A 16,238-nucleotide genomic window follows, 5' to 3' on the forward strand; every position below is an offset into this window, starting at 1 on the left:
GTGTTACATGTATGTCTAATGAAAACTGACAAATGAGCTGAATCAGTAGTATAGTGTTACGGTGTGCTGTCCATCACTGTTCTTTTCCACTGACTCTGAGATCCATTCGTCACACGCCTTGCCTTTCCTCCACATGTACTGAACCAAATAAATGTTGATTCTGAAGAGTGCGTGCCATTCAGCCTTTATAAAAGCTTTGTTTTCCAGTTTTATGTATCTGTAATTAACCAAAGTACATAAAATGTCTTGACAGAAAAAAGATTACGAACATCATATCTAGTGTTTTGTGCAGCACAAGTCACAATAGAGTCTGACACAAAGGAAACACAATTCTTCCAGACTGAATTCTGCCCACAAAAGCTTTACTTTTGAAGTCTTTCAAGACAAAATGGATCTCGCCTGACAAAGACTCGACTTGGGGGGTGAAACATCGTACAAGCAAAGCCTATTTGCTGTTGCCACTTTGCCTTAACTTCACCACAAAACAAAGCAGCATCTGAACTGATGGCTGTAATCAGTTTCCATAATGAGCCATGCATGTCACTGCAAGTCTGTGATTCACTCAGGATATCTGGTGTCTGGTTCTGCATTATCTCCGCAGTGAATGGCCCACATGTTTATCAATCAGACTGTGTGTTACATATCAAAGTTAACCAATAATGTGATCGATTCCCGATCCCTTCTGTAGCCACGGTATTCCTGGAGTTCTGGAAAAGGAGGAGGGCAGAACTGACTTATGACTGGGATCTCATTGATTGGGAGGAGGAAGAGGTATGTCAGCGATATCGTCAAATAGATCCGATATCATTTGATTACCTCACAGTTTTAGCGTGTGTTCATGCAATATATCTTTTAAATTTGACACAGCTTATATGATGTAGAAAGAAAACTTATTGCTGCGTCAGGCTGACACAGCTACAGTTCAATAGTTCATACTGGAATATGTGTTGTTAATCAGGAGGAGCTGAGGCCTCAGTTTGAAGCCAAGTACTCTGGGATGGAGAGGGTCAACCCCATCTCTGGAAAGCCGGAGCCTTTCCAGCCCTTCTCAGACAAACTCAGTCGGCTCATGGTGTCTGTGTCCGGAATATTCTTCATGGTAAACCCTTTGATCTTTGAATAATCTGTGCTTTTGGGATTCAGGCTTAAAAAGTAGCTCACTGTTATTATGTGTGCCACCTTTGAAGCACTATGATGTGCCAGTAGTGACATAACATCGCCCCCTGCTGGACAAGGGATGTATTTAGAGGAAATAGTGGCTTTAGCGTTTCTAATGGCCTAATTTCTGTTGTTTTCTGATTACAAGAGAATGGTGAGGGTTTTCTTTTTATCTGAACATTAATTTCTTAAACGCTGTGTTTTCCTTTTTTGCTGCACCTATTCAGTGTTCATCTGTCCCAAAGTAGAGGGTTAGGGTTAGGGTTAGGGTGTATGATAGTTTTTAAACTCGTTCATCATCCCCTCTTCTCTGCTTAATTCCCTCCATCATCTCTGTTCAGATTTCCCTGGTCCTGACAGCCGTGTTTGCTGTGGTGGTTTTCCGTCTAATTGTGATGGAGAAGTTTGCTTCCTTCGACTGGAAGTTTGTGAAGAAAAACTGGCAGTTTGCCACCTCTGGCACTGGTGTCTGCATCAACTTTATGATCATCATGTCTCTCAATGTGGTGGGTGTCTGGACAAGCATCATCTGGCTTTGTTTACATATTCTGTCCAACAAATGTTACATGAAACATTTATTTAGAACTTTGTTCCAGGAACTCCCACATCCACAGCCAGAAAGACTTTTTTTTTGCTGAGATTCCTGTTTGCTTCTCCTTCTCATGATCGTTACCCTCCTCAACCTTTTTCTTGTTGATGTTTATGAGTACTATCATTTTGTCAGGTGTATGAAAAGGTGGCGTATCTGCTGACTAATTTAGGTGAGCATTGTCCACACGTTGCTTGCATTTATACTTTCATTATCTGTCACTTCCCAGATGGTGCACAAGCATTTATTTTCTCCCCCGTCCACCCCACACCCTCTGTTTCTCCCCACTGCAGAGCACCCACGGACAGAGTCAGAGTGGGAGAACAGCTTTGCTCTGAAGATGTTCCTGTTCCAGTTTGTAAATTTGAACAGCTCCACATTTTACGTTGCTTTCTTTCTTGGAAGGTAGGCCGGCTGCCATGAAACTCTGCAGTTCCTGTTTACAGTGAATTTAATGATTGTGGAAAGATGTTTTGTTTCAAACTCCCATGTCATGAAAAACGCCAAGGTTTCCTCCCTTTCCCTCCTCACTGTACAGTTATTTTTGGACCTCGTTTGGAGCATTTACAAAATTCTGTCCTGCCTTGAAATGTGACTAAGCTGTGGTTCACTGGACACAATTAGCAGCTTTAAGTGTCTCTTTGGTCATTTTTTTCTCAGATTGAATTTTGCAGCTAATGTTGCCAATCTCAATCTCAATCCGTTCAGGTTTGCCGGCAGGCCTGGAAAATATAATAAACTCTTTAGTCGATGGAGACTGGAGGAGGTGAGTGCAATTATGCATCGCCATAAGTGGGTGATTATTTCAGCAATAGCTGATTGTTGCCTTCTGTTTCAGGAAATATTTAGAATTTTCAAGTCATTCATCTTTCCAATGATCCGTCTGTATATTATGTTATGAACCATTAATCTCCCACATAATTACTGGGATTTTCAATTGAAGTGTTCAGAATCCCCAGAATGGGATGAAGTATGTCCCAGGATTCACTCATGGCTTTGAATTATTGGGCATGAAATATGGATGTCACAGTTTTTTTTATTTAAATATATTTCCCTCAGTGTCACCCGAGCGGCTGTTTGATTGATCTGTGCCTGCAAATGGGAGTCATCATGTTCTTCAAACAAATCTGGAACAACTTCATGGAGCTTGGTTATCCGTAAGTAATATGTTATTATAATCATGTGCTTGTTTCTCTATGAACCATTAGAAATGTCACATTTAATCCTCAGTGCTTCAGATTCAAATGATTGGCATTTTACACACCGTATGTAATATCTGTATAGTTTTTGTTCTTTAGATTATTAGCATATGAAAAGGCCTTTCTCCTGCAGAAATCTATCAAATCCTCTTGTGCAGGCCTTAGTAAAAGGGTTCCTGCAGCGCTCGGTGCATTGTCAGAAATAATTGCTTTGAGTTGACAGTTAGCTATTTGCTACATTCTCAGATTGCTGCAGAACTGGTGGTCTCGTCGGAAGATAAAGAAAGGAGGTGGAGGAGGGCAGAATGTAGAGAATAAAGCCCAGCTTCCACAGTGGGACAAAGACTGGAATCTACAGCCGATGAACGCCCATGGTCTGGTAGATGAATACCTTGAAATGGGTAAAACATTACAGTCCTTTGAAGTGTTATCTTTGACATTGTCCAAAGAAGGAATGAATCCATGTAATTTGTGGCTATTATTCAATCTTTAACATTGGCTCTGCCAGTGTTGAGACAGACATCTTCTGAAGATCATCCAAGTGGTTCTTTCCTTTGCAGTTCTCCAGTTTGGCTTCACTACCATCTTTGTAGCAGCGTTCCCGCTGGCTCCTCTCCTGGCTCTGCTCAACAACATCATCGAGATTCGTCTTGACGCCTACAAGTTTGTCACTCAGTGGAGGAGACCCATGCCTGCCCGAGCCACTGACATAGGTCAATGTGACCTCTGACTGCCCTCACACCTCACCTCCTCACTGTCTCTCTCTTAGAGTTTGTTATATTTTTGGATCAGAGCAACTTTTTCCATCAGTGAAATGTTGTAGGAACCAAATATTTTCCATCCTATGGAGATAGATACGTTTACAAACGATATAGGATTACAAACACCACCCTCCAACTTATACCCCAACATAATATATGACTAAATTCTTCTTGTGGCATTTTGCCCTGTAATTAAAGGAAGAATCCACCCAGAAACATTTACATTGAGAAATTCCTCAGCTGTAATGAACACATTATGTGTCAGTCACACAGAATCAAAGAGCAAAGCACCTTTGTAGGTTTAAGCTGACATTTACCAACCACACAGAGACAAATCTAATGTAGAAAGAAGATTTTCCTCCACTGACAGTAACAGTTAATAGACTTAAATGCAATGCCACAAAGAAAAACACACTGTATTTTACGTTTACATTATTTGGGTACATACCTGTACATGGATATAGAAAATAGTCACGTCCTTGAACCATCTCTGGAGTCTGTTGAATCTCAGTCTTGTATGTTACTGATTGCAAATGAAGCACAATGAAGGAAAGGGAGAATATCAAGAAAGCTAAATTATAAGACTTCACAATCACAAATGAGTGGTTTCACGAGAATATGAAAAGGATAGATTTTTCCTTTACAGTTGTTATTTATGATCTTTCACCTGATGCACTTAATTGTTACACCAGTAAAAAGCTTAGTATCTAGATTAGTCATTCTCCTAAATGTCTTTCTTTATGCTGGAAACAATATTGGAAAATGTTTATTCTCCTCCTTTTTGGCTGCCAGGTATCTGGCATGGGATTCTCGAAGGCATTGGCGTGCTGGCAGTCATCACCAACGCCTTCGTCATTGCCATCACCTCAGACTACATCCCCCGCTTTGTTTACGCCTTCAAATATGGCCCATGTGCAGACAAGGGACACCACCATGAGAATGAGTAAGCAAATAATCAAAATAATGGGCAAGTAGTAAACATATCTAGCAGAGTGGCTTCTGTTGTGGTCTGATAGCTTCTCCTTATGCTCGCAGGTGTTTGCGAGGCTACATGAACAGCAGCCTGTCTGTGTTTGAAATGGGGGGACTGAAGAACAGCAGCCAGCACAGATACTGCAGGTACAGAGACTACAGAGCCCCGCCCTGGAGCTTGGAGCCATATGAATTCACCCTGCAGTTCTGGCACGTCTTGGCTGCCAGGCTGGCCTTCATCATCGTCTTTGAGGTCTGTCAGCACTCCCCGTTTCTTTTTTTGTCTGTTTACCAGCAAGGCAAGCAGCTAAAAACTAAATCCCCTTATGTCTCCTCAAGTCTGTGTGACTGCAGAAATTTCTGTAGATTCATATGTTTTTTTTTTTTTTTTTTTTTTTGCTTTTCTTCATTTATGTACTATCACTGTTAATTGAAAACCTCATATTCCCAGTTTAGCTGATTTTAATTTAACCTTGCTGCTACAGCAGGTTCAGAAATTTCACCCAAAACCCACAGAGTAAAACCTAAATAACAGTACGTGGTGGTCCAACTAGACATAGGCACACTTCGTCTTTTCTTGAAAGGTTAACAAGATTGTCTTCTGACAATGTTGCCCTATGCATTGATTTTTGCAGAAGAAAAACTAGCTTAATACACAGCTGTGAAACATTATAGGGCATATAAAATTCTTTAGTGTTGTCCACACAGTGTTTAGCTTGGCATGCTTAATAAATTATGCAGCAGATACTGGCAATTTAAGTGTGTGAGTTCTGTAGAAGGTAACTCATAAATGATTAACGCTTCCCTCAGCACCTGGTCTTTGGGATCAAGTCCTTCATAGCGTACCTCATTCCGGACATGCCCAAGGATCTCTGTGATCGCATGAGGAGGGAAAAGTACCTGATGCAGGAGATGATGTACGAAGCAGAACTGGAGCACCTCCAGAAGGAGAGAAAGAAGAACGGTCGGCGTTATCACCACGAGTGGCCTTAGCTTTACCCCCATGTCTCCACTACACGCTGCACAGCCCTCAACTCACAGGCACAACCTTCCCTGCCTGCTTATTTATGTATTTTAGCTTTGAGAGTCTAGCTTCTCTCAGATGATTCTGAGCACCAAAGACACCCTCTTCAGTGAACAGGTCCTCCCCCAAACCTGTTTGGCTTCAGCCTGAGCTCCAACCCTGCCACCCCCCTCTCGCCATCTGTTCCACGTCCAGTGCTGCTCTTGGTTTGACCCTTTCTGCCCTTCCTAATCCCTCACCTGGCTTCATCCAGCAGGTTGCCCTTGGGTCTGTGCTGTGTCATGGCTTCACTGGGAAAAAAAAAACCTGTGCAATTGTAATGTTTACTATGCAGATCAAGGGCTGCAGATCACCACTGTTCACTTTTGGCATCCATCCTGCACTCTCTCTGTGTGGCAGCTAGCACTTTGCTTTGGCTCTGCAGTGTGGTGCAGCCCGCAGCATGGCCGTGTATTTCTCCTATGAGTGTCAGCAGAGCCACTCTTCTACTGGTTATGTGACAGAGCTGCTGTGGCACTTAGCGTTTTCTTGTTGCAAAAGTGATTCTGGTGATGTGGCTACCAAATAAAACGAACACTGTTCTTGCAAAGTGACTGTAAATTGCCCTTGAAGCATGCGGATTAAGATTTGCTAGCATTTCATAAACTGCAAAGAAAAAAAAATAACAAACACAAAAACAATAGCACTCATCGTCGAGGATGTTAACATCCATTCATGTACATTTGACAAAGAATTCTCTATGAAATCATAAAGTGCATGGTAATATTGTTTTGTACCTTTTGATATATGAAGTCCCTGTCTTGATGCCTGGTTCACGTGTCTGTACTCAGTGTGAGCTGTGTGCTAACCTCTGTCTGCAACTGCTGAGCTTGACTGTCTTGAGTTGAAGAAATGTGAACTTAGTGCGATTTGATTGTGCCTACAGTTGTGCGCACCACAATTGTGTCACCGACATCACGTGTGCCTGCTTGTGCTGCACGTGCTTTTTCAAGTGCAAGAAATATTCTCTCTCCTTGTTCTGTTGTCTGATCTGCTGTAAACTCTCTGAACTCTCCTGTAAGGATTTGTTTTGGATGTGAGTCAAGACCACTGTACCTACTCGGGTCTCAGCTAATGCCTCTGAGACACATCGACGGTATACGTTGTAATGCGACTCCCGCCACGAACAATGTATACACTCGCATGCAGGAGCTACAAATCTGCTCTTCCGTTCTGCGCTCGCAGCCTGTTTTTCATTTGTTGTTGGAAACCCTTGAAGCGTGGTTGAAACTTGGATCACTTAGGCATACCTGTGGCTTGGATGCTCAGTTTGCAAAGAACACCCGTTCACTGTTCCTCACTCACAAAGTACATTAACATACATCACTTCTAGTCTTTTATTAAGCACATGGTCAGATGCGGTTTCTGCTGAATTGTGACCTTTATCGATGCGAAACTGAGAAATTAGGTTTTGTTAAATGCAGAGTCATGACCTTGCCTTTTATTGTGGTGAGTTCTGATGTCATGGATTAGAGCAGGATGTTTTTGCCCATCGAGAACTCAGGAAAACAGGCAGCATGAGTGACACATCCATCTGTGAGGCTGAGTCAGAATCACAATCGTTTCCTGCTTCATTCATGTTGAGATGGAAATTTAAGGAGTACGTAAAGTGAAGTATTAATGAGGGAGTTCTACTTGGTAGGCTAACTAATGAAAATGTTCACATTTGCCCAAATACTGACTCAGCACAGGTCATGTTGATTATGTGGTGGTAAATATGATTATACGATGGTAAAGATTGAGAGTTTACCACATTATGCACAGTAAAAGTGAAAGTCACCTCAGCGTAACATCTGAAGGTGAAGAATATTACTACCCTGAATGCATTGCACAACACTGAGAAACTTATTCCTCATTTTGCAAGAATTAAACCTTATTTGGATTTTAGTCATTTATTTATTTTGCAGTTCTTTGTATATACATTTTATGACGTATGTAATGTTTTTATACAATTTATTTTGTGCTGCCAGTATGAGTTCACCTGTTTTCACCCTCAGATAGACAAAGTAATGTCCACATTTCTCAGGTGTCCTCTGAATGTTTGCAGATCTACTTTTTATCACATTTTCTAAGATGCAATCAAAGGTATCCTGCTTTTTTTAGATCTATATTTTTGCACAGTAGTGCATTGCATGATTATAATGCACACTCACCATTAAAGGCATGTTTGATTTTCTTTTTGCCTCATCCCAGTAAGAATATTAGAGCAGAGCGGTAGGCATGGAATACAATCCTACAGTCAGTTTTGGAAACTTATGTTGCCGGTTGCTGACTAAAACATATCGATTTGTTCAGATCATAATGTTCAATCCAGTGTTCGAGAATCATTTCATTCACGAGAGATAAATTTGTTTTTAAATCTTATTCCAACATATAGCAAACTAGTCCAGGTTTTCAGAATATCTTCCCTGCTATGTGAACATTGAAAATCTATGCATGTTGTTATCCTTGAGTCCTACATTTCTTTTGAACCGATGCAGATGTAAATGTACTGGTACATTTGTACTGTAGAGTATGCATGACCTAACACCTGCTTTGAGCAGTGCTAACTTATGTATAGTTATTAGCAGCGTCTTAAACATATCACCTCCCTTTTTCAGTGTTGATCATTTTTTGAGGTCGGGACAAGACATTTGTTTCTTGATGTGGCAGAATTTTATACTATAAGAGTATTTTCTAAATAATAGCTCAGACTCCAGACTGATTAATATAATCTGTCCTGGACTGAATTTCAAGGAGAGTCTGATAAAACAAAACTCAGACTTGTTTTGTTTGAACACACAACTGGGAATTAGAATTATGTTTACCCTCTAACAGCTGAAGCGTTTAACCTAATGGAATGGGGGTAATTTTATGAATAATTACATGACCTTGGATGTTTGACTTGCCCGGCTACTAATTATTTCCGGATGGATCTCTTTCCTGCATCTCCTCTCTGAGAGCATAAGTTCACCTTCTCACTAATACAAATGCTGCACAGTGGTGGAAAGGTGTTTCTCATGCCTTCTACTGTTGGCAATAGCACAATATGGGTATTGTATAATAAGTAATAATGGCATGACCTTGCACATCTCTGAAAACAAAGCAGTCTGGAGGGGATTAAGCTTTCTGTTCTATGCTATGCCTCCTAATAGGATTGTGCTTGAGCAAGTGATGTACTTGACGTGGAAGCACAGTGATGTTAGACGATAGATTTAACTGTACAATAGGATGGTATCAGTCGTGACATGAAGTGTATCAATAACATTGTTTACTTCGTTCCTGTTTACATGTAAAAACATATTGAAATGTATAAAAATAATAATATAAAATAATTTGGATATCACCTTTTTCTGTAATAAATCATGGATTGTATCTTTTAAATCAAATCTGGTTTGTTTCTGTTGTAATGTAAAATGGCAGACAGGCAGCCTCGGCTGCTATCAGCTGGGCCAGCTGATATGATCTTCATGACTATCCAAGTTTAACTAAATCTGCTTATGGAACAAACCGGAGCACAGCAGAGTGCAGAAATTGTTTTCTTTTTTTCCCCCCACTATTATCACAAACCACAAATCTTCTTGCCAGAGAGTCTTCATATAACATATTGTTAAAAAAGATTGTGTTTCTATGAGAAACCCACTATTTGAGTTTTGTAGGATTTTCCCACTACGTTATAACTCTTTACTGCCACTGCTGCTCAGCCTTCACCTCTAACTGCTTTTCCGTTCGTGTCATGTCGGTTAACACTAGCCTTCATTTTTTACAGTGAAATCTAAACACTCCAGAAAAAAACACGCACACGATCTGGTTTGTTTTGAGCTCTAATGACAGATGCTTAATACTTTTATTACTTCCTGCGTTCTGTATTACTGTTGGACGCCCACACCAAGATATTTCCTTTCACCTCTTTGACCAACAGACGTTACATACTGGCCTAAAAAGCTGTGGTTTCATATTCTCTACACAGTTGGGTCTTATAGAGAAAATGGTAATGCAGAAATTGATTTATGCATTACTATCTTGTGGTGCTGCCACTCCATATAAGGGATGGTAGGTGCTGTGCGGCACTGGAAAATTGAAGAAATATATTTGTAGGAAAAGTCCATGCAAAAAAAAAGAGAGAGAGAGAGATACCCACAGCTAACCCACAGTTAAAAACTACAGCTTCATTGCAAACTGTCACCTACTCTCACAGTGGTGCAAAAAGTATTCAGATCCTTTACTAAGTAAAAGTGGAAAAACAACAATATAAAACTACTTCATCACAAGCAAAAGCCCTACATTCAAAATCATTCCTACGTTAGAAGTATTATCAGCAAGATGTATCAAAAGCTAAGTACAAATAATACTGTATATAACTTCTTTTTGTGAAAAATTGGATAGTTTTACCTCTTTATGAGAAATTTCGAGGGGAGATCAATCTTTGGTGGAATTGCTAACAACACATAGAAACATGACGAGGGCCCCTTTTAACAGATCAGAATCTGGTGGAGCCCAAAATGTGTATAACCTGACTGATAAATGAATAGATTAACTGAAACACTGGTCTGAAAATGATGATTGAACATACAAAACACTGTTACATTTAGGGAGGTGAGTGAAATGTGTAGGGAGCACATGTTTTTCACGTATGTGCTCCCTAAAAAAAGAAAGATGGTCTGGTTCAGCACAAAATTTATTCTCCAGCTCAGCTGCCCATAGCTGCACCAGTTGGATGTTTTTTGTGGGGCACCCAAGTTAAACCTGCAGGTCTGTTAAATGCCAATAAAGCAGAAGCAGCGTTATTCACATTTTGTTCAGAGCAGTTTTCCAAAGCAGAAATAATTCCAACCCAGCCTCATATATCAGTGATTTTAACCACTTTCCCCTCTCTTGCAGACAGCAGACATTAGCTCTTGGTCTCCACAAGCACCTTCAGGTGATTGATGTTATTCACACAGCACAGATTTACAATACATGTTAGGAAGGTAATCAGTGGAGCCAAGTGAGACCATAAATCCAACAGTACTGAGGTGTACAGAGGACAGAAAGCCAAGGATGACCAGCAAGGGACAAAGGAGTCACAACACTGATGTCCACAAATCACCAGAGCACACAGATAGCTGGGTGCAGAACAAGCCATTTACTGTTTAATGGAATTGGTTATGTAAATTAACTGTTTGCACAAATGTATAACACAAAGTAGGTTTGATGAGAACACTTTCAACTGATTTCATTTGAGTAGTTATTTTTTAGCCATGCTAGCAGTGTGGTTGTAACTATAGCACTGGAAGCCTGTTGGTTGGTCCATCGCTTTGATCCAGACTGAAACATCTCAACTGTGAGACTGTCATGACACTTTGTACAGACATTCATGGTCCTCAGAAGTTGAATCCTACTGACTTTGTTGGTCTGCTTTGCTTCTACCCCACCATAAGGTTGGCATTTAATGTTCTGACTGAAATGTCTTGACAACTAGTGGATGGATTGTCATGACAGTTTATGAATATATAGCATGCTGACATTAGCATTTAGCTCAAAACACCACTGTGCATAAGTACAGCCTCACAGACAGACTGACGTGGCTGTGAACTCTTGTAAAGTCGTATTACGTTACTATTTCAAAACAATGCATCTTTGTTTACAGGCTGCCAGCATGTTTCTTATCAATTCACTGGATTCACCTTTTTACCTTTTACTCCTCTTGTTAAGTGATGAGGTCAATCCAAGATGATTTCGTGCATCTGAAATGACAGAGGGCGTAGAAAGCCTTATTTAAATTCTAAAAATTACAAAAAGAAGGAAAAAGAAGCTTAGATTCATTAGCATGGTCAACAAATAAAGACATTTTTGAGAAGGCAAACAAACCATTTCAAGCTATAAAATGTGTTGAAGTTCCAATACTTTTTTCCTTCAATGCTTTTTGCACAGCAGCTGCTGAAGATAGCAGTACAGCAGGCGTACTGGTAAAATGCCTAGCTAGGTGAAAGAGGGGTGAGACTCAGATATGACGTGTGAGTTACAGCAGTGACAGATGAGTTGACCCGAGTGCAGCATCCTGCAAAGAGAAGCAGCAGCCTCAAATTACTTTGCAGAGCTGGATGGATGAAGGAACTGACACCTGTACACAGGGTCAAGGCAAAACCTGCTCTCATACCTCCTGCAGCACTGGGAAATAACTTAGCCAGAGTCAGCTTGATTCACTTTACACATACTAGACATGATCTACCATGAAAACTCAGTGCTATTGTAATTAGTTGTAGCATTAGTAGTTGTATAAGAAGAGTGTGTGTGCTGGCATACCTAATATGTGCTTAATTTATGTACATCTGTGCCCTTGTATGCATGTATGTATGTGTGTATGTATGTATGTATGTTTGTATGTATGTATGTGTGTGTGTGTATTTATTTATTTATTTATGCATTTTTTTCCTCTATGTGTGGGCTACTCACAAGTAAATACCTGCAAGCTGATGCAACATCCAGCATCTTGTCCTCACAATATAAAATGTGATATACTGCATCTGCTCGGTCACCTCAACACATGTGTCTTGCTGGTTTATGTTTGTGTTCTTCAGCACAAATTAATCTATAAATAACACATTTTTGTTAGTTCAGGTTCCTGGAGAAAATTACACACCCCAAAGGTCACTGCAGTAAGACACTGACAGCCAAAGTGCTGAGTGTGATAATGAACAGTTAACTAGTTTGTGTGGTCATCAATGTCCTCAGTTTAAATGACAAATTGTGTGGAAAACCACCGAACAACCACAAACAGTCTGGGAGAAAACCTGAAATCATTTGAAATCATTAGCAGCAACAAAACGCTTGATTGCCAGAACTTCCTTGGGGGCTGAAAAAGGTTGCACATTTTGCACACACAGGAAGAAGACATCACAAGAGCTTATAACGTAGCACAGAGCAGTACGATGAGCAGTGGGTGAGGAGGCTGAGCAACTGAATCCTGAGAGGGGAACAACTGTCCTAAGTTTTAACAAACTGTTCTAGGTTTCCAACAAACGGCCCTTCTGCATGTGTTTATTGTCAGAGGAAGAGCAGAGTTAGAGTGTGAGTCTAGTAGAAGCTGCATCTCAGTGCAGTCTTGTGGGCTGACTGAAAACAAACTGTGGATGTGCTTCTGCTGGAGGGGGTCCAGAGAGTTGGTGTAAAAACATTGCTACACTTTATAACACTAGCCGGGCCATAATGGGGAAAAAATCCACTCTCGTTTTCTCTTTTGGATTCACATTTGTAACCTTCAGTGGGTTCATTTCCTGTAGATCCATTATTTGCTGCTCACACATTTCAGAAGGTTATTGCTTTTAAACAATGGCTAGCATGTAGGCTTATGAAACTGTCATCATTCAGCTGCTGTTTATATGCGTGGGAAGAGAGAGCAAAAATGTCTGTGATGGTGATTAGAATTCTTCAGTAGGTGTAAGATAGTACAAAATGGCATGTCTTGTGGAAGCACGCGCTATGGTCTATTGAGACCTCTGACAGTGAAAGAATTACTTCCCCTGCTTCATTGAATTTCTTAACAAAAGCCTTTTCTCTGTGGAAGAAATTCCAAAACCTGGTACTTACAGTTTCTGTTTTCAGTGAATGCATTTTTTGGTAATCAGTCTTTATGGCAATTGCACTTGAATTGTGTTTATGAAGTGATCTGCTTGAACTTGGTTTGGAACCATGATTCTTAAAAGCAAAAATGTTTTTTTTCCCTTGTATTATGTCCATTTTTTCCCACCATTTTCACCTCTTCTTCTCCAAATTATACAATCTTCACCAGATTTGTCACCAAAAAACACTATTAGATGAAAAGTAATCCACTTGAACATTCCATATTTCTTTTCAGGACATGGCTGCTCTCAGGACATGCTCTTTTGACATGAACTGACACATTGCTTGAACATGTACAATCTGTGTCACCTCTTCAAAACCCTGCAAAACTGCATGACATTTTGCCTATAGGTGGCACTACAACATGATACATTTCAATCTACAACTCTACAGTTAGTGGGTTTGGCCCACTTGAAATTTTGTAAAATTCACTCTTACACAAACTAAATTGGCCGGTCATGCTAATGGTGGTATATGGTCACATTAGCATGACCGTCTGTGGCTTTGTGTATTCCAGGCATGTTTTGACACGATGCAATTGAAAACATTTTCATTATTAAGGAGGATTGTTCAGAGGTTTGTGCTCTCTGGGAGTTTTTTAAATCAATTGTTGATTAGTTATATGTAAATGTCTAATGTCCTTTAGGAGCTTGTTGTAATGAAGAGCTGCATAAATTAGCATAGCTTCACTGCTGACAGCTGATTTAAATTTTCTCTTATGTGAATTATCAAACCTAAGTTTCCTCTTTTGGTTGTGGTGAGCATGAGGTCATTAAGATTCACTGTGAGTCAGACTCTGCAGCCTCCCACACAGCCTGCAGGCCTTCGACCCTCCTGCTCCCTCAGATCAGCTCTGAGAGAAAACCCATCACCACCATCTGAAAGGCATCTGTCCAAACTACAGCCCTCAGGCCTCCATACACACACAAACACACACGCGCACACAAACACAACATTATACAGTAGAGGATCAACAAGAACATCCCTCACAACTCCACTAAATTATATTTGTTGTTACATCTGTTGCTACATCTGCTTTCAGGCAGCTTTGCCCGGCAGTACCCCGCTCTGCCTTGGCGAGCTGATCAGTTTACTCTATCAGTGTTTATGCTGAGAGACGCTGTATTTATTCAGGTGTGTGACTTATGAGGAAACAGAGAAGGCCTGCATGCCGGGAAGCTTCAAGCTGTCTTTTGCTTGTATCGTTCATTCAGCAGTGTGTTCAGCAGTACAACAGTGGTTTTCAAACAAACAACTCTTTTTTTTTTTTTTTTCTAAAAAGCTCTACTCTGGTGACCCAAACTCAGAATGGTAAATACAAAACACATGCATTTTGCTGGGTTTCCCACACTTGTTCTAAAGTGCAGTTGTTATTTCCTCAGCTTCACACTGAATTGTTATGATTGCACTGTTGTGCTACTACACATGCCATGACACTTAAAAAAAATATATATATATATTTCTGACCCTGTGTTGACCCCTTTGAAATCTCTCCTGGACGACTGTTGAGTCATGACTTAGACATGTTGAGTCATGACTCTGAAAAGAAATGCAGAAGGTGCAAAGTTTGTTTGTGTCAAATAGAGTCCCAAAGATTTAAATTTAACTCAGACTCTATTTAAAGCAGCCAGCCTCCTAGTTATAGTGTTCCAACTGTGTTTTCTTGTATCTGCCTTTCTGGTTTTTGATCCTTTGATCTCAGCTAGCTTTTAGATTTTTTTTTGCCTGCCTGCTTGAACTCTTGGTTTTGTTTGCCACTGCTGACTGCTTTGCCCTGGCCAACTTGTATTCTGTCTATTGACAAAGTAAACCCTGTTTTTATCCCACTGCTCTAATCTGCTTCTTGGTATCACTCAGAGGAAAAGAGACAGTATTCCTTATATATTGTTCATGAACTGATCAGGTCCTTCATATTTTACTTTACATTATATATATATATATATATACATTTATATAAGTCTGTTTATTGAAATCCTCAAGCTGTAACTCAAACCCTCCTGCAGCTCCAGCTACAGTATGGAACATGAATGGATCGATCAAACAGAAGACAAAACAAGCAGTATGCAGCCTTGTGTTTACAGCTCACCATATGTTTCCAGTTTGTGTGAGTACTGCTGATATGCCGAGAGCCATATCTGAGACCACCTAGTGATGATGTAATTATCCAAGACAGGATGTGCAGTAGAGGGGATCATAGCCCAGGGGACTCTCCCTCCGTACAGTAATGTAATCACCTGACTGAAGTCATCAGAGTGAGCTCTAACCACTCTAACCCAACTCCCACAGGCCGAAAATGCAATAGAAATGTATTGTCCACTATACTCTTCATGTGATAACGGTTAGGCAGATCTGTACACTTGGCTGTTGTGTGCAGTAGATGGGATTGTATTCGGGCAGGGCTTAAATATTTAATTATTTAGTCCTACACATTTAAAGTTCTTGGTTGTGTTATGTAAAAATGTTTATATAACTAACTGTTTTAAGTCCACCAGGACTTAAAACTTGACTTAGACTTATTCCAGTGTAGTTTAATATATCTTGTTGTTTTTAAAGACTGACTGACATAACTGAAGCTTTTAAGCTCAGAAAATATCTCTGGTTGTAAAAAAAAAAAAAATATATATATATATATATATATATATATATATATATATATATATCAACATTATATGGTAAAAAAAAAAAACAGAAAAAAGAAAAACTTAGACCTAAAGATTTTCTGGTCAAGTATACATGACACAGGGTAGTCAGAAATAGTCTAACAATAAACTAAAAAGTCACGTTGTTTTGAGAGACTTTTGTTGGAAAGTAGCCTCGTGGCTCTGCGCTGGCACTGTGTGGTTGGAGTAACCGGGGGCCACCAGGGGCCCTCTCTGCTTTTACAGGCGGTCTGTGCCTTTTAGGTGACGGGGCGC

General features: G+C 40.2%; 1 protein-coding gene across 1 annotated transcript in view; it reads left to right on the plus strand.

Moving 5' to 3' along the window:
• ano3 (anoctamin 3) overlaps nt 1–5,932 on the plus strand; it is a 28,873-nt gene extending 22,941 nt beyond the window's left edge. Inside the window, exons 14-25 of the mRNA XM_041038023.1 lie at nt 689–771; nt 959–1,099; nt 1,500–1,664; nt 1,883–1,919; nt 2,041–2,152; nt 2,456–2,513; nt 2,807–2,904; nt 3,193–3,347; nt 3,507–3,659; nt 4,500–4,650; nt 4,743–4,932; nt 5,490–5,932. Of these exons, the coding sequence (XP_040893957.1) occupies nt 689–771; nt 959–1,099; nt 1,500–1,664; nt 1,883–1,919; nt 2,041–2,152; nt 2,456–2,513; nt 2,807–2,904; nt 3,193–3,347; nt 3,507–3,659; nt 4,500–4,650; nt 4,743–4,932; nt 5,490–5,672 (1,526 nt within the window). The 3' untranslated portion in view covers nt 5,673–5,932. The remainder of the gene's footprint in view (nt 1–688; nt 772–958; nt 1,100–1,499; nt 1,665–1,882; nt 1,920–2,040; nt 2,153–2,455; nt 2,514–2,806; nt 2,905–3,192; nt 3,348–3,506; nt 3,660–4,499; nt 4,651–4,742; nt 4,933–5,489) is intronic.
• Nucleotides 5,933–16,238: the final 10,306 nt, after the last annotated feature.

This window comes from Toxotes jaculatrix, chromosome 5, assembly GCF_017976425.1.
Source record: "Toxotes jaculatrix isolate fToxJac2 chromosome 5, fToxJac2.pri, whole genome shotgun sequence".
NCBI lineage: Eukaryota > Metazoa > Chordata > Actinopteri > Toxotidae > Toxotes > Toxotes jaculatrix.